We start from the raw sequence: 25,196 nt of genomic DNA, 5'->3' as shown, positions 1-25,196 counted from the left end.
AGTGGAATGTTGTGTGACAGGAGAGTTGAGTTGATTTTGAGTTTAACGTCCCTTTTCAGCAGCGAGGCTATACGAGACGTGGACCTACTGATTAACGTGGAATCCGAACCACATGAGCTCCCGCCGGGAATCGAACCCGGGCCTGCCACGCCAAAGGCGCGTACGCTAACCGCTTAGCCACGGAGGAGCTCTGTGTGACAGGAGAGTAAACTGGAAGATAAAGAGGAGGGTATAGCAAATGTGGTGAGTCCAGCAATGATGTACAGTTTAGAAACCTAAGTAATCACAAGAGCACAGGATAGAAAGGTAGATGTAACGAAGATGAAAATGCTGAGATGGATGACAGAGGTTACGAGAATGGTTAGGATTCGATCAGAGAAGAAGTTAAAGTGTGTCTCATCAGTAAGAAGATACAAGAGAAAAACTGAAATGACTCAGGCAGATGGAGAGAAAGATAATTATGTGATAGAGAGACTCGATGAATTGAAGATGCAGAGAAAGTGGAGAAGAGGAAGGACCAAAGTCCAGTGAAAAACAGATTCGAAGCGGATTTGAGCAACAGGGGATGGAGTGAAGAAGAAATTATATGTAGAAAGAGAATCAAACAAGAATATGCCTACCTCATACACATGGAATTAAGGCACTGAAGGCTATTAAAAATTCGTTTTCTATTTTATCAACTAAAAATATTCTACAGAGTATCAAGAAGTCCCCACGCCCCTAGATTTGGTCGTCTCAGAGGGCAATCTTTTTAAATGTCGTTATGCATTGTTGACCGCAGTATATTCAGTTCAGTTGCTCTTTTGTGAAGTGATTCAGTATATCGCACAATGGTAGCACACCTTTCCTCACGCGTCTTACGTTCACTACACGGCCTGTCTTTAACACATCCTGAAGCACATGGGCATTTCTCTCAATCAAGCGGGGATGAATGAACGATATGAGTCCTTAGCAAAGGGATCTTTAAACCCAAATTATTGCCATTGACATTGCTTGTCTTCTGAGTGGTCGTTCGTGCATCTACATACATGGCGCTAATTGTTCCTGAATTGTGTAACTGCAACCTCCCACATCAGCTATAAATTCTCAACTAAAATGCTCCGCGTGATCTTGAACGCATGGATAATGGACAGCACTTGAAAACAAGGATACCAGACAGAGCTATGTGTGACCATAAAAACAGTTACCAATACCACCACTAAAATTATATTAACTCTGTTCTCTGTTATACTCAAACCTGAGGGTACGGGACTTCTAGGACATCCGTATGTTACATATTAGATCTGTCCTGTTTTATTATCTATTGCCAACTCCATTCGAATTTTTGGTGACTCGTTCTGCAACGAATTTTTCGCTTCGTCTAAGACAATCAGTCTGGTTACTTATTTCTTTCAGTATATAAGACATAAGCAGTTTATTTTCATTTTTATTCATGCCTACCTGTTGCCTAGTATATCGTGGTAACGTATTCTTGTGTTCCTGGAATAGATCATCTATAAAAGCGTGCCAGCGATAGAAGATTGGATCTCGCATAGCTGTGGCAGTATCTCCCATTACTCCAAATGTTTCCTTTAAAAAGAAAAGAAAAAAATAATTAAGACTTTAAATCAGAAGCAAAATAAATTACAAGATTTGGGGCGAATATTTTTGGACAGGTACTAGGTACTAAATGAGGACTTGAGGACTTGGGGGCGATTAGGGAAAAACGGGAAAAACGATATGGTATCGTGGAAGGACAACTAGTAAGGGTAGAAGAATGTTAAGTACTGCATGGTATCTGTATATTAAAATGCTAGGTTTATATTGTGGACGTTTATATCTTTGTGGCTAATTCTTTTGACGATATCTCGGAAACCACAAGCTCCAGAAAGATTCTTCTCCCTGATTAATTGCAAATTGTGTGGAGATTGTTCAGTTCTAATTGAATATTTTTAAAAAATGGTAGTTATTTCTTTATTACATTTTTACGGGTGCAGTGGAAGTATTGAAATTTTAAAAAGCATCATAGCCTAGGAGTTATACATTCCAACACAGTACATTCGTATACGGGGGTTAGTATATCTCTCAGGCGTTTGTTTCATTGCCAAATGATAAGGAAATACGAAGGATAACAATTTCTCAAGTCTATGATGAATCTTTATTGTTTGGAGTGTTTTGTCCAATGAACACCATATATCACTGATATTATAATTAATTGAGTGTGTAATATTTGCTTATTACATACTGCATGCAAAAAGAAAGAATACACTGGTCATACATGAATTAGAAATTCCAACCGGAAGTAGGATGAAATCTTGCAAACTGTGCGAGATATTGAAAAAATAATCGAAAAAAATCTCCCCTTTATGATATCCTTTGTCGATTTTTATCAAGACGTCCTTCGCTTGTGTCTGTAGAGGCATATGTACAGATGTTGTGAGGAATAACAAGGAGATTCATGCTCATATGTGAATGAAGAGCTGCGTAGAGAGCGCACGTTCAGCTAGTTAAAACAAATAATTCCTAGACCATAATGAAGGGATTAGCTGAAGACAGTGCACCGAAGTTTCTCAATTAGCAGCTAGCGATCCGTCATTTTCTTTTTCATTGTTCTTTCGTTTTTTGTATCCTTACGAAGTTATGAAGGACTATTAGATTTAGTAGGATTATTTAGATCTACTATTAACATAGCATCCGAACTTCGAGCTGGATCTGAATCTCATGCAGTTAGCAGGTAACAAACCATCATTCAAGGTCAACCTTCACAGTATAGGGCACTACCCAGCACATTACCTCGCATTGAAGGGGGATTACAGGTAGTGAATGATCTAGTTATAATAGCATACTTAGCATATGTTACGTAACGGGCACTAGAAATAGAGAAAGGAATCTTCATAATGTTAAATAAGTTACTTCTAAATGGCCTTTTCAGCTTTGTAAATTCATATAAATTTATTCAGACTATTTACAGAACTATCTTGGTGACATTTTTTATTTGGAGGGGGGTTGATCAAGTTTTGACTCACGTAGAGCATAGTACCGAATAACACCACCGCAAGCGCCAGCGACAGTTGTAACAAAAATGGCTGCCTTGATTGGTCCCGAGCGCGCTGTGTGTTTTTGGTTTGTAGAATCGAAATGGCCCATGGTTAATCGAAGCACTCAATCCATGCTAACTGAATCCACTCCTGCTACCTTTCAATATTCTATTCCCTGTTCAGCGTAAGCTCTAAATTCCGATAAACAAAATATTTGTATCCATCCGCTTGTCACATACGATTGGCTAGTGATGTATCACTCCCACTCACCACGGGGAGAAGCAAATTATACACGTGCATTTTGACAATACTGTCTCATGCTGTCCAGATATTACAGCAGCAGCAGAAAAGAAAGAAAAGAAACTCGAAAGATTAAAAAAAATGAAAACGTATTTGAATTTCACTCGTAAACAATTGTTGCTTAGTGAGTATAGGTTTACCTTGTTGATGTTTCACAACACTCGCTGAACCGGGATTCATGTAAGACATCTTTCAGACTTAAAAGTAGAACCCGCCTCCACAGTTGAATTGGCGCCACAATTACTGCGCATGCTTAGTGTTTATTTCTATTGTTTCATTAACCACACTCGATTGCAGTATCATTAGATAATCCGTATTATATTTTTGTCATTTATAATAATATAGTAGTTTTATATGCAGATTCATAGTAGAAGCAATAATCAAATCATATGAACTATATTGCTGAGAAGTACAAGCGTCGGTAGGACAACAGCAAATCAGCGAGATTTAGTTTCACGTGGCTTTGTTTATCGCAGTTTAGAGCTTACGCCGAACAGGGTTTAGTTATATTTCCCCTTTGAAAAAGCATAATATAACTTACAAGATGTCTATGATCAGGATCATGTGATAAAGCAATAGCAACGTGTCCCAAGTTGTGGATATCACCGTACAGGTTGCGGTTCATTGAAAGGATGCTGGCCTCAACAATGTTTCCAAGAATATCTATGCCTTGCTGTTCAGAGAGTTCCACACGTTCACCTTGTTCCTAAAATGAAAACAAACTAAAGTTAATTACTACCACTCAACAAGCTCACGGGCAAACACGTAGAATTAATTTCGATAAACAACTAGATACCCTTCTATCAACTAAGAAACATCAATATTTCAGAAATTTGACCATAAGCACGTCAATCTTTAACTAGAGTTGATTTTACTTAACAATAAAATAAAGGTCCTTTAAGACAAAATGTCACAGGTATATGTTCGACATTGAGTTAGGATCACGATTTTACGAGTATACATTTTTCTTTAAGTGTTACCGTCCTACGGCTAGGATAAAAGGAGACGGTGATTATGAGAAATGAATGAAATGGTGGAGAGAAACGGGAGAACCCCAAAAAATCCCACACACAGACGGTGTTTGTCCACCACAAAGTCCACTTGGCGCGGGCTGGGATTGAAGCAGGGACGCCAAGCATCAAAGGTGAACGCTCTACCACTGAGCCACCGTGCCGCACAATTTTTTCTATTACAGCAAAAAAGTACTTCCAGAAAGCACCCAACATATCAAATATTGCCTCCAGATGGAGTTAGGGATCATTTTTCAGCACACACACACACACATATACATACACACACACACACACACACACACACACACACACACACACACACATATATATATATATATATATATATATATATATATATATATATATATATATATATATATATATATATATATATATATATATATATAATCATCTTTGGGACCTTTCTCTCTTTATGCCCTTAATTTGCTCCTAGCTACTCCTACTACTTTATACAAATCTATTCCAATGATTTTAATGAAAAATCTATTTAATTTTAATTAATATTTAATGTTATTCTAACTGCATAATATAAAATAGAAGCAACAAATCTCTTGTGTATGGTATGATTATTTAATTTCAATTTGTTTTTATAGTATATAGGTTTATAAGCGGCTATAATAATACAAAACGTATGCTCCCCCCCACACACACACATACTTTAGAAAATTGAAACAATGACTAGGTCATTCGTTTGTACTACGTTTGTAGCGTTTGTGCCGAAAATATTTTCGTTTGTACCGTTTTCCTTATAGGGTTACTTGAGAGGTCAACTGGGGGGGCTATCTTGGCGCCAAGATAGCGCCCCGTATCACAGCACAAAAATTTGAAATACACCATTCGAAAGCAAATCGTTTGTACCGAAAAAAGTTTTGTTTGTACCCTGATAGTTTTCGAGAAAGAGAGGATGACATTTGGGGGGACTATCCTGGCGCCAAGATAGCCCCCCGTATCATAGCACAAAAAATTGAAATACACCATTCGAAAGCAAATTGTTTGTACCGTTTGTACCGAAGAAAGTTTTGTTTGTACCCTGATAGTTTTCGAGAAACAGGGGATGATATTTGGGAGCTATCTTGTACGCATGATAGGCCCCGTAATGTGTACTTTTTCCATGCCCATTAATAAATATTATGTGTTTATTCATGTGAATTTATGTGTATTTAGAATTCTGGTTGTGCATATCCAAATAATGATAATAAAAAAAATCGGAAATAACTCATCGTTAGAATTGAATCGGCGTGTGGGAAAACAGTGAGAATCCAAGATAAGCCATTTTGAACTAAAGGCAAAAATAACACTAAAGATGTAGAACTACAAGTTGTAATGAAGAGCAGTACAATTTGCAAGACCTCGCACGTTATAGCAGAATGCTATATTGTCGACTGTACATTTGTTGCATTAACAAACGAAATTTCTTTCTTGAAATATCTCAAAATGCGTTTTGTGGACTAGTAGTGTTTTTCCACTCACCGATTCAAGTAAATTTTCTCTATTTCTGCTCTTTTCCGTAAGTAAATACGTATTATTCAGCAATTGCCTACTTGCTTTCGGCTATTTTCCATGAAAGCGGCAAGCTTCTCGATCCGTTAATGTGACAGATATAAACAGTTAATTTCTTCAGTTGGTGTAAAGCTGAAACGTGGAAGGACGCAGTTTAGGTGAGTAAACATTTCATTTTTTTATTTTTCTTTGTTTAATATTATTTCTGTAAATCCAGTTTCTTTCTGAATTTGTACACACTTTGTTATTCTTTTTACGGTATTTATTTACGGAAATGGGCAGAAATAGAGAAAATTTAATTGAATCGGTGAGTGGAAAAACACTACTAGTCCACAAAATGCAATTTGAGATATTTCAAGAAAGAACTTTCGTTTGTTAATGCAACAAATGTACAGTCGACAATATAGCATTCTGCTATAACGCGCGAGGTCTTGTAAATTGTACTGCCCTTCATTACAGCTTGTAGTTCTACAGCTTTAGTGTTATTTTTGTCTTTACCTCAAAATGGCTTATTTTGAACTCTCACTGTTTTCCCACTCGCCGATTCAATTTTAACGTTGAGTTATTCCCAACAAGTTCTTTTTTCATTTGGATATGTACAACCAGAGTTCTAAATACACATAAATTCACATGAATAAACACATAATACTTATTAATGAGCATGGAAAAAGTACACATTATGGGGCCTATCATGCGTACAAGATAGCCTCCCCAAATGTCATCTCCTCTTTCTGGAAAACTATCAGGGTACAAACAAAACTTTTTTCGGTACAAACGGTACAAACGATTTGCTTTCGAATGGCGCATTTCAATTTTTTGTGCTGTGATACGAGGGGGCTATCTTGGCGCCAAGATAGCCCCCCCAGTTGACCTCTCAAGTAACCCTATAAGGAAAATGGTACAAACGAAAATATTTTCGGTACAAACGGTACAAACGTAGTACAAACGAATGATCTAGTCATTGTTTCCATTTTCTAAAGTGGGGGGGGGGGGAGTATTTTGCCAGACGTTAATACAAATCCTCTTTGAGAGGATGGAGTTGCACGGTTGCTCAGTGTTGCCAACCTCATCACTGTAATAGTGTTTTTAACCAAAAATGTACAGATCATCGCACAATTTAAAATGTACACATTTCACTGCACGATCATTATTTTTTAAAAATATGTTATAAGCATTTGTTTTATAGCAAGGACTTTATAACAGCCTTATATGTTGTATTATGAAACTTACTCATTTAAAAAAAATGCAGCATGGAAAATACAAAGGTTACTTACATTGACAATAAAGCCTCTATGAATTGCTTCAAATATCCGGTCTCTCCAACGCTCAAGATCTTGAATATCAAACTGGATTTTATCAGCTTCTCTGTTGATATCCTACGAGAAACAAGATCTACAATTAGCTTTATATTGTATGATCAATTATTTCCAAATAACTCTCGAAAACATTTATCAAATTGAACACTTCGGTTAAAATGGAGAAATTAAGATGCAAATCGTTTGTAAACAAGTAAATAAAAATCTAAGAGCTTAAGAATTTTCGAGATACTAGTAAATTACTTATAAATACATGTAATCGCAAAGAGCTATTTGGTTCTATGGTAAACAGTATTTTTTTAAATAATAATAAACGAGTCATATTATAGAAAATATTACTGTTTGGTTATGTTCATTCAAACTAAGAAAAAAATATTCTTAAATGTTAACCTGATATTCTTTTTATGAAACTAATCAATTAGGCCTTGTTTTCCCATTGTCAAACTAAACACAACATACTGAACAATGCTATGTGATAAAAAAATATATATAAACACACCAACTGTGTATTCATCAGACTTCAATTCCTTCTCCACTCCTCTGAACCGAAGTAGTAGTACAGGAGATTATTGACAAAATAACCGGCACTGGGAAACTATATGGAGTGGAAACAAACATCGAAAACTCGAAAGCCATGAGAATATCCCGTGGAAACGCGCCCTTACGAGTCAGAGTAGAATAGAAGAAAGAGAACTTCAAGAAGTCGATTACTTCAACTATCTGGGAAGTAGAGACCTGCACGGGCCGGCTAGGGCCGATTAATTACAATTCTTTAATAATTATTGACTTTGGTTAAACGATAATTAGAATAAAGGTAAACGTTGAAGAAGTGTGCCCGTGAAAAATGTTACAAAATGAAACTTTTAAAATTTATCGGGCCCGGGCCAGGTTTTGGGCCAAGAATTTTAAAAAACTTATCGGGCCGGGCTAGGCCGGGCCTAGGTACATTCGGGCTGGATTGGGCTCGGTCCGAAAAATTCGGCCCGTGCAGGTCTCTACTGAGAAGTAGGCCTACCTTGACGAGAGGTACTTACTGCACCAAAGACATCAGGTCAAGAATTGCCATAGATAGAAAAAAAAAACATTCAACAAGAAGAGATCACTCTTAACTAGCAGGCTTAATATTAGACTGTTAGGAAGAAGTTGTTCAAGTTCTATATATGGAGCATTGATCTGTATGGTTCAGAGACTTGGACATTACGGAAGTTAGAGAAGAAATATTTAGAGAGTTTCAAAATGTGGTATTGGACGAAGATGGAGAAGATAAAATGGACAGAGAAAGCAACAAACGAAGATGTTTTAAAACGGATAGGAGAGAAGAGGACACTTCTAGCCAGCATCCTTCGTAGGAAGGTCAATTGGATTGGACACATCTTGCGAAGAAATTGTCTTCTTCACACCGCCATAGAAGGAAAGATGGAAGGGAAGCGAGGAATAGGAAGAACACAGCTGATCGATGATTTGAAAGATAGGAGAAAATATTGGGAGTTAAAAGAGGAAGCTGAAGATCGACAAAAGTGGAAGAAACATTTTCAGCCCAAAATCAAAAATTTGAAAAAAAAAATACAAAATAAATCCTCATTAGTCCCAGAAACTGCCGAAAGGCAGAATACTTAATGATAATAGTCTTTTATGGAAATATCAATAAAATAAGAGAATAACAAGAATGTATATAGGATGTGTATATGTATAGAAATAAATCTTTAAGTAAATAATCATATGGTTTAACATGTTAAAAGAATGGTGGATGGCTGTGCGTAATGTAATGAAAAGTTTCAACACTTACTATTTACGTTATTAAAAAATAAGTATCTCAGATCGATTCCAGAACTGATAACAGAAATAGAAGGAAACAAGATAAAAGTGTATAAGAATATAACCTAGGACCGGTGATATAAACCAGGGGCGGATCCAGGACGGACTTCTGGGAAGGGTGGTGGGTTGTTATACTGCTACTTAGAGCTGCTTTTAAGAGCTCCAAACTCTGGGATAGGTTTATATATATATGTATATATATATATATATATATATATATATATATATATATATATATATATATATATATATATATATATATATATATAATAAGAAAGTTTACCCTTCTGGGGGGGGGCGATTGCCCCGATTGCCCCTTGCCCTGGATCCGCCCCCTGATATAAACAGTAACTTAAGATTAGGAATAAGATTTCTGGGCTTTCAGCATTTATAGTCATGTTAGCCGTCACACCCATGAGGGATGACGTCCCTTGGCTATCACACTGCAAGGGGAATTGAAGACGAAAAACGGAATGGGGAAGGAAGGACGCGGTCTGGGGCTATTATGTTAGGTACCATCCCAGCATTTGCTTGCTGTGAATGAGGAAAAGACAGGAAAAACATCACTCAGGGTGGCTGGCCTGAGAAACCTGTCATACCTTTTCGACTGAGTGTAGGACCGTTGATATATATATATATAAAAGAAATAAGTGTTCATTTCAACAGTCGCGTCAATGTTACCAGCTTGTGAGTACCGCGAGCACGATAGTCTCAATGTCGTTCAAAATACATACAGGTCTTGTTCAAACAAACCTGACCACCTACCTCTCTCTCTCTGAAAAAGTCTTGGACTCGTAAAATAGGTCACAATCAAATGAAACAAATTTCAATTTTCTTTAAATTAACTTTCTTTCTTTCTTTCTTTAGAGCCGAGGTATCAGAATTTTCTACGTACAGTTGCGAGAATATGGCTTTTAAAGCAAGGTGCGTGTCCAATATTTTTGAACAAGACTGTACATTAGGGTGGAGTGAAAAATTGAAGTTTGCACATCGGCGTTCTAATAGTGCGGGATTGTTGCTCCTTAGTAAGTATTTTAAAAATCAATATTTATTTTTGTTGAAATCTAATATCTTTGGGTGCCACCAGCATGGTTAACCCTTTCCTTCCGCAAAATTTTCCGAATTTTAGGTTGGTAAGCAAGGAAGAATGGTTGATATCCTGCCAAATAATTGTCTTATAAACTTGAACTAAAAAGAATTGAAATGGAGAGTGTGTGTTTTTATTCTGCCAAAGCATTTTACAATACGTAGACTGAAAATATTTAAAATATTCGTTGAAAGTGAAAAATTTCACTACATTTTCTAAACTGGAATTTCAACAAAGCCAAAAACTAGTTATAGTGCATATAATCAGTTTACTCTGACATAATGAAATGACTGAATATTGTAAGGTTCCGCATGTCTTCATATCATGCGATATGTGTGGACTACACGTGTTGACAGTAAACAAATACAACGCAGACGACAGTACCGAAGAGGAGTCACCCACAATCGCCAGCAGTCGGCAGGACGGAGATCACCGAAGGTAGCCGGCATTTTAGGATAAAAGACAGGAGCACGCCTCCACAAGCATCAATCTATCCAGGTTGATCAAACCACCTAAAGCCCTAAGGCACCCGGCCATTGGGTTCCCTTTCTCTCTCACGACGCCCGGTCACCGAGAGAGACACGTAATCACACAAAACTTATCCCCTCTCATGACGCCCGGTCAAAGAGAGGAACATCACCTACAAAGCCCTACGACGCCTGGTCATTGGGTTCCTTCCACTTTCTTACCTAAAATTATTAGAGGAACTACTTATTGTAATATATTTCTGTATTAAGATCTTTTATAATAAAAGGTGATGGAAAAGTCCAAATTCCCGTGTACAATAATTGCTCTAGCTTACATAAACTGAGAGAATTTTACAATATTTTCAAAAGAAAGATGTTAAATCTGGAAAGGCTTCGAGCTGTAGGATGTGATGGGACTGCTACAAATACTGGCAGAAAGGGTGGAATAATACGACGTTTAGAAGAGTCTGCTCAGAGACCTTTGCAATGATTGGTTTGTCTGATGCACGTAAATGAGCTCCCTTTAAGACATTTGCTAGAACCAATTGATGGTAAGACAACAGGTCCTCATGCATTTTCTGGACAGATTGGAAGAACATTATCAAATTATGAAAACCAACCAGTTGTGGAATATGATGTAATTGAGAGCCATCTTTTAGATTTCGAGAATTATAATGATCTCAGTGCGGATCAGAAGTATTTGTGTGAGATTTGCAGGGCTGTTTCAAATGGACATTTTCCTGATTCTTTGGCAAAACGCTATCCAGGAAACATTTCGCACGTCAGGTGGGCTCCTACAGCAAACAGAATTATTCGATTGTATGTAGCTACACCAAACCATTCACAAGAATTAAAAGTGCTCTCTCAGTATGTTGTAAAAGTGTATGCGCCAATCTGGTTCAGCATAAAACAAAGCGTTTTGCACAGATGGATCAAGATATTTCTTCAAAATGATTCAGTTATCGCGCTTCCTTCCTGAAAAGTACAAGCCTGTCATTGATCCTGCACTTCAAAGAAATGGATACTTTGCACATCCTGAAAACATTCGCCTCTCTATGATGACAGATGAGAAGAAACATATCGGAGAACTGGACTTACGACGAGTCCTTAAGGCAAAAACCTCGCAAATGCCTGGAATCAGAAATTACGACATTCCATTACTCAATTTGGAAGCTGAAGACTACACAGTACTGATTAACTGGACAGATTTGGCTATAACTTTCCTTCCACTTATTATGGATCTCACTGCTGCGGATATTTTGTAAAACTACTGCTACAATCTAAAAGCCTAGTTCAAGGGAAGTTTTGATTCTTTCCAATACGTAACGACCACCTCCCTTGAACTCACTTCTTGATCCCTAATTCGAAGTCCTAGCAACCTCGAAAGGAATCGAGAAGGGAATCTATCGCGCAACGGAAAAATAATAATAAACGAAAACGGAAACAAAAAGAATGAAGAACCAGAAACTTACCTCCGGTGGATGCAGATTAGAAGGGAGAGTAATTGTTCCATTCAACTCCTTTAATAAAGCTCAGCTTAAACATGTACGTATATATGAATATTTTACCTTAGTTATATTAAGTACTTTGAAAAGGAAAAAAAATCATTTTCAGATACTATTTATTAACAATGCTTCAACTCAGACTGGTGTGGTAGTTAACCACACTTCTACAATTAACGTAAGGTGCCAGTATATTCATTATAGTACCATAACATTGTGAGGAAAAAAAACTTCAATAGAACACATCTAGAATTCTGTCTGTCAATCTCATATCCAATTTGTTTACAATATCAACCATTATCAGATTTTATTGTTAACTTCTTTTTTTTCACCAGAGAACTGTCCATAGACCAATAGTCGAAGTAGATTGTATTGTAACTGTTAGAAACTATTACCTGACACTTCGTCACACCACTTAAGAGAAACAACCATATTGCAGTCACAGACAACTAAATAAAGTTAAGAGTTTCACATCACTTGTCATAGGTACGACATAATAACAGAACAGAGTGATTCTCGCTTGAGCGAGCGTCAGCTGAAAGAAGTGTTACCGCTTCCGGTTCAGTTCAAGTGCTAAACACAATCAATAAAGGAACGGAGGTAATACTTACTGACATCCCCGTTCGGCAGCTCCAACCATGGGCGCATTCTACTATCGATTATAATGTAATGCAATTTATACGAAGTCAAATATAGTACACTTGACGTCTTAATCACCACTTCAGCATGACAGAATTTCCGTTCACACATTTCGCATAACTCAATATGCCGTAGCCACTCAAATAGTAATGTGTACAGCCGAACATCCACTGGGCAGACACAGCAACCAATGACTCGGACGTTTAGTAATAATAATATTCCCTTTCGGGCGGACAAGTCAGGTGGACAGTAATAATAGACAATACTAGACAATCTGGATTAGGTAGACAACGGACACGATAGTATATAACACTTCATAAAGGACAATTGGATGAGACTTTGTATATATATATATATATTAACTAGACAAATATTGGACGACTGGACGAGATATGCTTATATTTTTTTTTATAGACAGACAGTTACTGAACAAACAGCAATTCGACATAACGTAGTTAGAAACACCAGCAATCTAAGCAGAGGGACAACGTTCAACTTATTACTGTAACATATGATAACCGAAGGTGGACAAACTTTGGAGAACTATAGATGCTATTCAGACAATCTTCGTAAAATGGTAACCTTACCCATGAAATCACTTGAACTGTAAACACATATAGCAAGAAGCACTGATAAATACCATCAATATATATATATTATATGAAATTTCACGTGGACTGAAGCTTTAATAGAAAATATTCAGATACATTTCTAATACGGTTAACTCAATACTTAATGAACTTCACAACAGAGAGAGAGAGAGAGAGAGAGAGAGAGAGAGATTTACGCTACGTACGACTTACATAATGAGAGGGCTGGCTAAGACTATTCGAGGCCGCGCACGGGCTGGGCCCCTTGGGAGAAGGTTTCCCCCATAGGAACTCTTTCCTCGGACATTGTGCCGTGTATAAGATACACTCGTGAACTATACATTTTCGTACTCACAAATATTAATTTATACTTCTGAAGAACACCAGTGCTTTCGTTATCTTAACTCTAATAAACAACTGTAGATTTAATTTCTAACTCTGATAAACCACTGTAGCTAATACGAAGAAAGAATAGTTTATTCAGTAGGTTCGTGTTCCAAAATAATTCAACTGAACTAAATATAGATATATCCGTTGACCTTTGGCAGTTCGAGTTTTACTACTGAAGTTTCCCATAAAACAAGATTAAGTTCACTTTACTTCAAGGCTCACATGCAGAATAGTCATTGTAGATAGACTTAAAATTAGTCACGTTACCTGAAGTGCTGCTACTAGAAGAAGTAATTAGTTTTTACGCCATTGTTCAGCTTACACAAGAATCACCATGTGCGTGATCAACTTCCACCTTTTATCTGTTAGAATTATCTCCCTTCCATCCAAAACCTAGGGAGAATAACGTTCTCACTATAATTTCACTCCTTGGAGCGTATTATTATGCAGAGTAAAACGACGAACTCGCTCTCAGTCCATCACAAAATAAAATTTCTTCTAACAGAAGAAAGAAAATTACGACGCCACTCTTGTTCGGCTTTTGGTGAAGTACACAGTATATATAAAGACAGTCGTTTCACCGTTTCGCTTCTCTCTCTCGTTCCCGCTGTTGGAAATTTTGGTGAAACTTTTATTACAGCTTTATTAAACAAAATAAAGATAATTCGCATAGAATATAGATATTCATGAACAAAAGATATAGTAAGAAAGAATACTACAACCTTACTTTGAACTATAAATCAACGTTATAAACCGGCCTCATTCCGTAATGCTCCTAGCCTGTATATTCTCCTACTATGGGCGACTCAATGGAAGAAGAAGAAGAAGATTGATAACAAACTCAAGAGCAGTTTACTAAGAGAACCAACGTCTAAACACAACAAAATCTGCATTTCAACGCAATGTTTGCGAAAGAATAATAAACATAAGGATACTTTAAATTGCCCTATTATAAAATTACGATAATAATATGAGTAATATAATCTGATATTCACATTGAGCCTATTAACTTGTCTGTAACAAACAAGGTATGTTACAGTTCTCACCGAGCCTTGGAAAAGAAAAAAAATCTTTTTTTCTTTTGAATTTATGACTCGACACTTAAGAAATGAAGACTATATAAATATAATTACAAACAATATTTGCTTAAACTAAATCTTGATTAGGATGTTTAGATAATAATTCCCTCCGCTTATCCGGAGAACAATCAAATATCTTTAAGTTTTGAAAATTTTGAGTACCTACTGACTCACCAGACAAGTTATGCAAAACTGCACAATTCTTTAAAAGTTTATGAACCAAAAAGGGTCCAATAAAACAATTAAGATACTTAGAAGTTTCTTTCTTAATAGCTGAAGAAAGATAGTGTGTTTTAACCATCACTAAATCTCCTTCTTTTAATTTTACTTCTCTTCCAGTCCTCTTCATTTTCTGACATTCTATCTTAGGGTTACATATAGAAGTTACTATATGCTTCCGGGCTTCGGATTCTTTTTGTAGTTCAGGAGGCCACGGGAATGATCTTTTAAATGCTTCTGTAGCAGAATACGAGAGGAATAACTCCGCAGGAGTTTTCCCAGTACTACTGCAAATGGAATGATTCAGAAGATCTTGAGCCATTTTGATGACCTTACTCCAATTGGTTTGTTGAGTATTACACTCCAACCGAAGAATTCGATTAATTTCCTTATGGGACCTTTCAGTTACTCCATTCGCATTTGGCGAATAGCTAGACGTTTGAAGATGCTTTATATTATGTTGATGACAAAAAGAATTCCAGAGTCGTGAGGTAAATTGTGAAACTTTATCCGATATGATTACCCGAGGGTATGGAAAAGAATAGAAGTATTTTTGTTTGAGGACAGAAATAATTTCTTTAACATGTGCTGTGCGAAGAGGTAGGTAGACAACAAATCTAGAATAAATGTCAATAATCGACAAAAGATAGTAATACCCATTACTACAAGGTAGCTTTCCTACCAAATCTACTCCTAACTTATCATGAGGAGCTTGAGCTTCTATTTGACATGCTTCCTTAGCAATGATCCGATTAGCGAACTTAGTCTCAGCACAACGAGTGCAATCTTTCACATATTTCTTTATAGAATTTCGCTGGTTACGCCAATAGAAAAGTTTACGACATACTGACAAGCATTTGTACACTCCAAAATGGCCTCGCAGATGAACTGCTTCAACAATGTTATCAACCAGACATTGTGGCACAATGAGAACCCATTGATTTGTACGAACATTCTTACGATATAGAAGACCTTTATGTTCTATGAAGTCAGAGACTTCCAATGGATTAACGAGAGATTCCCGAACTTTCTGACAAAATGGATCGTCAGATTGACCTTGAAGGAATTCCTCACGATTAAGAAAGGAAAAGTCAAGATTAGACAACAAGTTAACCAAGAGATGGGTACTATCTCCAGGAAGTTCCGGAGGATATCTACTAAGTATATCAGCAATGAAATTGTCTTCTGATGACACATGTTGGAATTGTAGATCGTATCTTTGAAGTTTTAGAATAATACGAGTAGTTCTAGGATCTAAACTTTTCATGGTAAACGCATGCGTAGCTGCTGCGTTATCGCAATGTACAACCGTCGGACGACCTAAAATATATTGCGAGAAATGGTCGCAAAGAAAGAGAATAGCTAATACTTCTAGTTGGAAAATGGACAAGGACAGCTCATGTGGCTTTACCCTTCTACTAGCATAAGCAATAATGACTGGGGACGATTCACCTTCAAGATATTGCGCAAGAAATCCTCCTAAATTTTCTCCACTGGCATCTGAGAAAATATGGAATGGAAGTGAAAAGTCAGGCTGGCTAAGAACCGGTGGTTGACTTACCATTTCTCTTAGTTTGTGAAATAACTCTAATAAATCAGGAGTGAACACAAACTTCCGATCCTTTTTCAACAAATCATTTAGAGGAGATGTTAAAGCAGAGAAATTAGCTATGAATTTTCTTCTCCAATTTACTAAACCCAAAAATGCTCTTAATTGCCGTTTGGTTTTCGGAATCGGGAAACAACGAATGGGCTCATTATGTCGAGGATCAACCTTGATATTATTTCCACTAATAATGTGTCCTAGAAAATGTATTTCGGGTTGGATAAATTGACACTTTCGAAAATTTAATGAGAAATTGGCACGAGCAAAAATTTCAAAGGCCCTTTCTAAATGTTCGAAGTGGTCTTCGAGGGAAAAACTAGAAATTAAAATGTCGTCTAGGTAGACCGTGGCAAAAGATTTAGTAGTCTGATCAAAGAAAGAGTACATGATATTCTGGAAAATTGAAGGTGCACTCTTAATACCCATCGGTAATACACACATTACATACTGATGACCTGCATATACAAAACTAGTACATGGATATGATGTGGGATCTAACCCTATTCCATAGTATCCAGAAGAACAGTCGAAAGAACTGAAATACTTCGCTTTGGTTACGCGGTTCAAAATTTCGCCTATAGGTTCCACCTAAATTTTAGGCGCCAAAACCTTTTGATTTAGAGCTCGGAGGTCTAAAACTGGACGTACTCCTCCTGACGCTTTGCGTACGCAGTGTATCGGATTACGATACGGAGAAGGTTGTTCCCTAGCTAACCCAAGCTTAATCCAAGTTTGAAGTTCTTTCTCAAAAGCAGGTTGAAGTGCTTGGGGAACAGGATAGTACGGTCCTACTATCGGTTTCTCATCTATTAATTGAATTTTATAGAGTGGTGCACGCACCCGTCTAGGATACTCCGAAAATAAATATCGGTACTTCAAAAGAATACTGGCTAAACGTTGTTTCGAATTTTCATCTAAGTCGATTCTCGACTTAACGTAATCCTTAATTTCAACCTCAGAAACATTAGGCTCTGGATCCTCTGATGAATAATGTTCGACAGGATTCATCGGAAAATTCGTAGGCTGCTTCACTGACTGTTGAGGTTCCTCAATGGTTGAAGTCACTAAAGAAGTGTTTTTATTCGTCTGTTCGGTAGCTCGAACTGGCCATGTGGGTGAAGAGACTTCCACACGATTCGAAGAAATTCCAACAAATAAGATTTCAGGCCTTATGGTCTGTAAGGAAATCTGACTCCCAGATGAAGTTTGGAGTCTAACTTCATTTTTACCTCGATCAATAATACCATTGAATTTATCCAGGAAGGGACATCCTAAGATGATATCAGTTCGTAAGTATTTCATTACAAATATAGGAGTTTCAAAAAGGTGACCTTGAAAATTTAAATTAAAAGTTTGTAATCCCTGTACTTGGAATTTTTCTTTTCCTGCAAAGGCTCCTAAAGTGAGTCTAGTATACGGATGTAGCTTGGCGGCTGGGAAAGTTAATTTTAGACGTTTCCATACTTCCCAATCCATTAAATTCAGCTCAGCGCCGCTATCCACCGTACACCGAAGATCTATGCCCGCAATGTTCCCTTTTATCATGGGTGAAGGGGAAAAATAGTACTCAGAAGAAGAACAGACATAATCGTCTTCAACTACAAAATTAACATGGAATTCTAGAAACGGATTTGTAGAATCAGAAGAGTTTGACGAGGTCACTGTGCAAATACTTCGAAAGGGGTCTTGTCCTTCGCAGCTTGCCTGCCCCTTTCTCATTGGCAGCTGCGAGTCATGTTTTCCGAACTGGTTACCTGTTCTCTCGAATTCGGAGACCCTTCACTGTTACTGTTAGACATCTGTCTAGATCCATCATTTTCTTCTACTCGATCGTTATTATAACTATTATTGTTATTGTAGTATCGATTTCCATTATTTCGATATCGATTGCCTCTTCCTCTAAATCGTCGATTTCGATTATTACCTCGAAACGAGTTCTGATTATAATTATTATTATTATAATTATTAAAGTTCTGAGAATACTCGGGGTTCCTCTTTTCAGTTTGACAACTGCTATCAACCGTTTTATTCTGATTAAAGTTTTGGTTAGTTTTGATAACCTTCGCCTGTTTAATAAATGATCTCTTCCTAGAAGGAGGTTCAAACTCGGTACGCGGACCGGTAATCGAAGACAAATTCCCAATCTGAATCATCAGATCGACTAAGTTCTGACTTGGATTAACAGATAATAATCTTACATCATCGTAAGGTAAGCTTCCCAAAATTAATCCTGAAAGTTAGGATTTTCGGTAATGTTATAGTACATTTCAACCAAGAACCAAGAAAATTCTAGCAACGAGGAATATTTATTTTTATCATATTTTAAAGATTGGAGATATCTTTTCTGCATCAGCTCGGTTTTCTCATCACAATACTGACTTTTAAATAGCCGGATACAGTCATCAAAAGAACGGATTTCATGTAGGACAGACTGAATCCAACTTCAGCTCCATCTCGCAAGCAACTTTGAAAAGCTCTGATCTTTTCAAAATCCGACACTGAATATCGATCTATACAACGTTTGAAATTTCTGAGGAAAGCTCTGGATGCACCAGGACGAATTTCTCCACCAAAAGTAGGAAAATAAGTAAGATCTTTTAATGAGATCTGTTTAGATTCATAATTATATTGCTGACTAGGAATTCTAGACCATATAGGACTATTGTCAAAAGGACTTAAGTTGGACACATTATAGAAAGGTGTGGAACACTGACTCAAAGGGTTGATTGGATTACTAATGGAACTACCCCAACTGGGTTGACTGAATGATGAATATTTCGGAGTCGAGTGACTCGAATTCCAATTAGACATAGTATAGACTGGAGAACTACTATTGCCAAGGACAGGCACGGTATTTCCACCAATACTTCCAAAAGTATCGAAATTAAACGGGGACTTCATCGTCGGAACACTAGGGATAGGTTTAGAAAACCAAGAAGTATTAGTTGCTGTAGTAGCACCATTGAACAACATTCCATCCGAATGTCAAATCGGCTGATCATTATAATCAAACTTACTCTTTTCAACAGACGTCCTATCCTTTCTGACATCTGTGAAACAAACTCTTTTAGGAGCAACACTATCGTCTCCCCTTTCAGTCTCAATATTTATTTCTTTCGAAACCGGAAACTTCGCTCTAACTTCCTTAATTTCCTTCTGAAGCTGCTCATAACGAAGCTCAAGTTTTTGTTGCAAAACAGACTCTTTTGGTTAAGTTTCTCTGTTCATCACAAACCGATTCGAGAATAGTGGCAGTAGTTTCATATCCTTCTTTAATCGAAGTTATCTCCTTGCTATTAGTATCAACTAATTCAGGCAAATTTCGCAATTCACCTTGCAATTCTTCCGCTTTCTGATTTACTTTCAAGAGGTCACTCTCGACAATTTGCAGTCGAGCCTCTTGTTCCAACTGGGATCCAGTTATTACATTTATTTGTTCACGTAGTTTGTTCGATTCCTCAACTATTTCTTTGTGTACTTCAAATTTGACTTCGTTAATTTTCTCAGCTAACATCAAAATTTCATCATGCTGCCTATCAAGCTTTTTATCAAGCTTTTCGTTTTGCTTTTGTAACTCTTCGCGTTGTTCACCAAACTTTTCTTGTAAGAACGCAAATAAACGCATTTCCATTGAACTCTCTGACCCACCAATAGGGGACGAAGTAACTACAGGAAATTTTAGAACATCTTGTTCTTCATTTTGGTTGGACTTAACCAAGCCACCATTTTCAAAAGATTTTTCGATTTTCCCATTTCCATTTGAGGGTTGGCAACCCTGACAAATCCATTGGTACGAATCCCAACTTATTAATTCAAACATACTATCGGATTCTTTTATCCCGACACAACGGAAGTGATACCATCGGGTACACTTTTCACACATGACTGAATCTTCCCGTTCAGCAGTTTCTGATATTACAGACTTAAAACTTTGATTACAGCACGCGTATTCTCTATCAGAATCGGAGCTAGCAACACTGCCCCCAACTGAAATTCGCTCAGACGTTGACATATTAACAAGTACACAACAACACTATCACAAAATATATCACACAATATATAATATATCAATACAATAGAATACTTCCCTTGGGAGAAACCAACACCAGTAACCCTACCAGCGCACATCACCGAACAGTCTGCCTCACTCTCATTTTCTTTCTCCTCTCTCTCTCTGTTTTTTTTACTCTCCTTCCATCCACAATTCCACCGTCAGAAAAATCCTTGGCTGGTTCGCCAAAAATTGTAAAACTACTGCTACAATCTAAAAGCTTAGTTCAAGGGAAGTTTTGATTCTTTCCAATACGTAACGACCACCTCCCTTGAACTCACTTCTTGATCCCTAATTCGAAGTCCTAGCAACCTCGAAAGGAATCGAGAAGGGAATCTATCGCGCAACGGAAAAATAATAATAAACGAAAACGGAAACAAAAAGAATAAAGAACCAGAAACTTACCTCCGGTGGATGCAGATTAGAAGGGAGAGTAATAGTTCCACTCAACTCCTTTAATAAAGCTCAGCTTAAACATGTACGTATATATGAATATTTTACCTTAGTTATATTAAGTACTTTGAAAAGGAAAAAAAATCATTTTCAGATACTATTTATTAACAATGCTTCAACTCAGACTGGTGTGGTAGTTAACCACACTTCTACAATTAACGTAAGGTGCCAGTATATTCATTATAGTACCATAACATTGTGAGGAAAAAAAACTTCAATAGAACACATCTAGAATTCTGTCTGTCAATCTCATATCCAATTTGTTTACAATATCAACCATTATCAGATTTTATTGTTAACTTCTTTTTTTTCACCAGAGAACTGTCCATAGACCAATAGTCGAAGTAGATTGTATTGTAACTGTTAGAAACTATTACCTGACACTTCGTCACACCACTTAAGAGAAACAACCATATTGCAGTCACAGACAACTAAATAAAGTTAAGAGTTTCACATCACTTGTCATAGGTACGACATAATAACAGAACAGAGTGATTCTCGCTTGAGCGAGCGTCAGCTGAAAGAAGTGTTACCGCTTCCGGTTCAGTTCAAGTGCTAAACACAATCAATAAAGGAACGGAGGTAATACTTACTGACATCCCCGTTCGGCAGCTCCAACCATGGGCGCATTCTACTATCGATTATAATGTAATGCAATTTATACGAAGTCAAATATAGTACACTTGACGTCTTAATCACCACTTCAGCATGACAGAATTTCCGTTCACACATTTCGCATAACTCAATATGCCGTAGCCACTCAAATAGTAATGTGTACAGCCGAACATCCACTGGGCAGACACAGCAACCAATGACTCGGACGTTTAGTAATAATAATATTCCCTTTCGGGCGGACAAGTCAGGTGGACAGTAATAATAGACAATACTAGACAATCTGGATTAGGTAGACAACGGACACGATAGTATATAACACTTCATAAAGGACAATTGGATGAGACTTTGTATATATATATATATATATATATATATATATATATATATATATTAACTAGACAAATATTGGACGAATGGACGAGATATGCTTATATTTTTTTATAGACAGACAGTTACTGAACAAACAGCAATTCGACATAACGTAGTTAGAAACACCAGCAATCTAAGCAGAGGGACAACGTTCAACTTATTACTGTAACATATGATAACCGAAGGTGGACAAACTTTGGAGAACTATAGATGCTATTCAGACAATCTTCGTAAAATGGTAACCTTACCCATGAAATCACTTGAACTGTAAACACATATAGCAAGAAGCACTGATAAATACCATCAATATATATATATTATATGAAATTTCACGTGGACTGAAGCTTTAATAGAAAATATTCAGATACATTTCTAATACGGTTAACTCAATACTTAATGAACTTCACAACAGAGAGAGAGAGAGAGAGAGAGAGAGAGAGAGAGAGAGAGATTTACGCTACGTACGACTTACATAATGAGAGGGCTGGCTAAGACTATTCGAGGCCGCGCACGGGCTGGGCCCCTTTGGGAGAAGGTTTCTCCCATAGGAACTCTTTCCTCGGACATTGTGCCGTGTATAAGATACACTCGTGAACTATACATTTTCGTACTCACAAATATTAATTTATACTTCTGAAGAACACCAGTGCTTTCGTTATCTTAACTCTAATAAACAACTGTAGATTTAATTTCTAACTCTGATAAACCACTGTAGCTAATACGAAGAAAGAATAGTTTATTCAGTAGGTTCGTGTTCCAAAATAATTCAACTGAACTAAATATAGATATATCCGTTGACCCAGGGCCGCCCACAGGGGGGATGTATGGCGCAAGCTGCGCCATTGAGAAAAATTTTGGGGGGGATTTTACTCTACTTTCGAACTAGCAATTTTACTGTCGGAATAGCATTAAAACACGATTTTGAGAAGCTAATTTTCAAAAATTTTCCGGGGTGAACCCCCGTACCCCCTGCTTCGATACTCGATGAATGAAGTACCGCGCAAGTAGCCGTATGAAAGGAAAGGTTGGTTCGTTTTAAGAGAGAAGGGCCGCCCACAGGAGAAATAAATGGCGCAAGTTGTGCCATTGAGAAAAAAATTGGGAAGAATAAAAAAATTGTGGAAGAATTTTACTCTAATGTCGAATAAGTAATTTTGCTGTCGTCAGAATAACATTGGAACACGTTGCGATTTTTTTTTTTTAATCTCGAGAATGAATCCCCCTTACCCCCTACTTAGAAACTCTATGAATGAAGTACCGCGCAAGTTGCTATATGAAAGGATGGCACCAAGTTCTGGTGAACAACAGTTACAAACACTCAAGGAATCACTTTCAAATTTAGATTTGAAACTTGCCTATGTTGTCTGTTGAAAATTATAAAGTAGTTTGATATAATTGTGAGCTAGTGGTAACCATACATACAACAGCCAAGTTTCAAATCTAAATTTGAAGTGAGCCAGTGAGTGTTTGTAACTGTTGTCCACCAGAACTTGGCGCATATTTTTGTGATTTCAATTCTTTTTAAGGCCACTCGTACTTGGCTCTTTTACAGGAATGTTTTTTGTTGGATATCACTTCTTTTTGTAGGCTAATTTCGAGGATAACATTTTCTTTTGGTATCAAACTCAATAACTTGTAACTTGCGTCTTACTTTTCATGTACAAGGGAATTATATCAATATTTTGTAAAGAAAAAATAATACTACTAATTGTAAAAAAAAAAAAAAAAAAAAAAAGAATACCTGTGCCATACACAATGTGTAGAAGTTTTTATACCCTTCAATATCCTTATAGAACATAGCTATTTAGTATTGTACACTACCAAGACTACTAATAAAAGTAATGCCATTTTTATAATTACTACTGCCCCTACTACTACTACAAGCATTCTATAATACTACTACAGGAAATAAAAACAACAAAAATAACAATTACTAGTACTATAAAAACTACTGCTACACTGGGCAATTGTTTTTAGAGGACTTGAGTTTTGAGGAGGGAAGAGATTATTAGTTTTGAGGGCAGTGCGCCATCAGCTTTGGGGGGGATGGGCACCCCTGCGTTGACCTTTGGCAGTTCGAGTTTTACTACTGAAGTTTCCCATAAAACAAGATTAAGTTCACTTTACTTCAAGGCTCACATGCAGAATAGTCATTGTAGATAGACTTAAAATTAGTCACGTTACCTGAAGTGCTGCTACTAGAAGAAGTAATTAGTTTTTACGCCATTGTTCAGCTTACACAAGAATCACCATGTGCGTGATCAACTTCCACCTTTTATCTGTTAGAATTATCTCCCTTCCATCCAAAACCTAGGGAGAATAACGTTCTCACTATAATTTCACTCCTTGGAGCGTATTATTATGCAGAGTAAAACGACGAACTCGCTCTCAGTCCATCACAAAATAAAATTTCTTCTAACAGAAGAAAGAAAATTACGACGCCACTCTTGTTCGGCTTTTGGTGAAGTACACAGTATATATAAAGACAGTCGTTTCACCGTTTCGCTTCTCTCTCTCGTTCCCGCTGTTGGAAATTTTGGTGAAACTTTTATTACAGCTTTATTAAACAAAATAAAGATAATTCGCATAGAATATAGATATTCATGAACAAAAGATATAGTAAGAAAGAATACTACAACCTTACTTTGAACTATAAATCAACGTTATAAACCGGCCTCATTCCGTAATGCTCCTAGCCTGTATATTCTCCTACTATGGGCGACTCAATGGAAGAAGAAGAAGAAGATTGATAACAAACTCAAGAGCAGTTTACTAAGAGAACCAACGTCTAAACACAACAAAATCTGCATTTCAACGCAATGTTTGCGAAAGAATAATAAACATAAAAATACTTTAAATTGCCCTATTATAAAATTACGATAATAATATGAGTAATATAATTTGATATTCACATTGAGCCTATTAACTTGTCTGTAACAAACAAGGTATGTTACAATTTATAGTCATTCAAGGTGAAACTTCAAGTCCAGTGTGGCACCCAAAGGAATTAATTAATGAGACTAATATTTCTGTGGCTCAGTACTCTAATGGTAAGGCAACGTTTCCACTCTATTAGAAAAATTAATACCCCCCAAAAATTTTTGACCACTATTTCACTCCACCCTACTGTACATTCTAAGGCAAAAA

The 25,196-nt window shown here is 36.9% G+C and overlaps 1 protein-coding gene across 1 annotated transcript in view; it reads right to left on the bottom strand.

Moving 5' to 3' along the window:
- LOC145692755 (phenoloxidase 1-like) overlaps positions 1 to 25,196 on the bottom strand; it is an 82,190-nt gene that overhangs the window by 20,575 nt on the left and 36,419 nt on the right. Inside the window, exons 7-9 of the mRNA XM_081768197.1 lie at positions 7,126 to 7,227; positions 3,859 to 4,023; positions 1,441 to 1,569 (exon numbers count right to left, since the gene is read on the bottom strand). Coding sequence (XP_081624323.1) covers positions 1,441 to 1,569; positions 3,859 to 4,023; positions 7,126 to 7,227 — 396 coding nt within the window. The remainder of the gene's footprint in view (positions 1 to 1,440; positions 1,570 to 3,858; positions 4,024 to 7,125; positions 7,228 to 25,196) is intronic.

This window comes from Thermobia domestica, chromosome 8 (genome assembly GCF_964235325.1).
Source record: "Thermobia domestica chromosome 8, izTheDome1.hap1.1, whole genome shotgun sequence".
NCBI lineage: Eukaryota > Metazoa > Arthropoda > Insecta > Zygentoma > Lepismatidae > Thermobia > Thermobia domestica.
Note: the sequence above shows the minus strand (reverse complement) of the source record. Positions and strands in the feature narration are given on the sequence as shown.